The sequence below is a fragment of the Phalaenopsis equestris genome, unplaced genomic scaffold, assembly GCF_001263595.1.
Source record: "Phalaenopsis equestris unplaced genomic scaffold, ASM126359v1 Scaffold188649, whole genome shotgun sequence".
Classification (NCBI taxonomy): Eukaryota; Viridiplantae; Streptophyta; class Magnoliopsida; order Asparagales; family Orchidaceae; genus Phalaenopsis; species Phalaenopsis equestris.
In genome coordinates, this window is record NW_018208598.1 from 1 (window position 1) to 755 (window position 755).

The 755-nt window shown below is 39.7% G+C and overlaps 1 protein-coding gene across 1 annotated transcript; it reads left to right on the plus strand.

Moving 5' to 3' along the window:
- The first annotated feature begins 71 nt into the window (after positions 1-71).
- LOC110034482 (MORN repeat-containing protein 4-like) lies at positions 72-749 on the plus strand. The gene is made up of 2 exons (XM_020738739.1): positions 72-380; positions 550-749. Exons 1-2 carry the CDS (start codon positions 72-74, stop codon positions 733-735), a joined length of 495 nt encoding a protein of 164 aa, XP_020594398.1. The 3' UTR covers positions 736-749.
- Positions 750-755: the final 6 nt, after the last annotated feature.

Consider the following 755-nt stretch of genomic DNA (forward strand, 5'->3'; position numbering starts at 1 on the left):
TTTTTTTTCTAATAATGCTTCTTACTAAGAAGAATTTCAAACTAATTTACTATAATATTTCATGCAACTAAATGGCAAAATGGAATAATTCACCGTCTGAATGTTTATTTTACACCTTCAGGAATGGAGACTCCTATGCTGGAGAATATTTTGCAGACAAAATGCATGGATTTGGGGTTTATCGTTTCGCAAATGGACACCGATATGAGGGGGCATGGCACGAAGGACGAAGACAGGGCTTGGGCATGTACATTTTCAGGAATGGTGAGACCCAGGCAGGTCACTGGCAAAATGGTACTCTTGACATCTTGAGTACTCAAAACTTGCTTCATGGTTCCCAAGTTGCAGCGAACCATTCCAAAGTTCGTAATGCTGTTCAGGTGCCTACCCATTTTCTTGCACTAGAGACTAGATATAAAGTGACTTTTTTTTTTCTTTTTTCCTTTATGATGAAAACCCAGCATGTGTTTCCTGAACTGATGTCAATGTTTCAATAAAAAAAATCAAACTCTAATGAAGGGATTTTAATGATTGGTAATCTGTCCTCAGGAAGCACAGCGGGCAGCAGAGAGAGCAATTGATCTCCCCAGTTTTGATGATATGGCCAATAAGACCATTGCAGCAGCAAACAAAGCAGCTAGTGCAGCTAGAGTGGCTGCTGTAAAAGCTGTTCAAAAGCAAATTCCCAGTAATGGAGGTGAACTTCTAGTCCCTTTTTGCTTGAAACATCCTTAGGCTCTGTTTGGAAGAGTTTT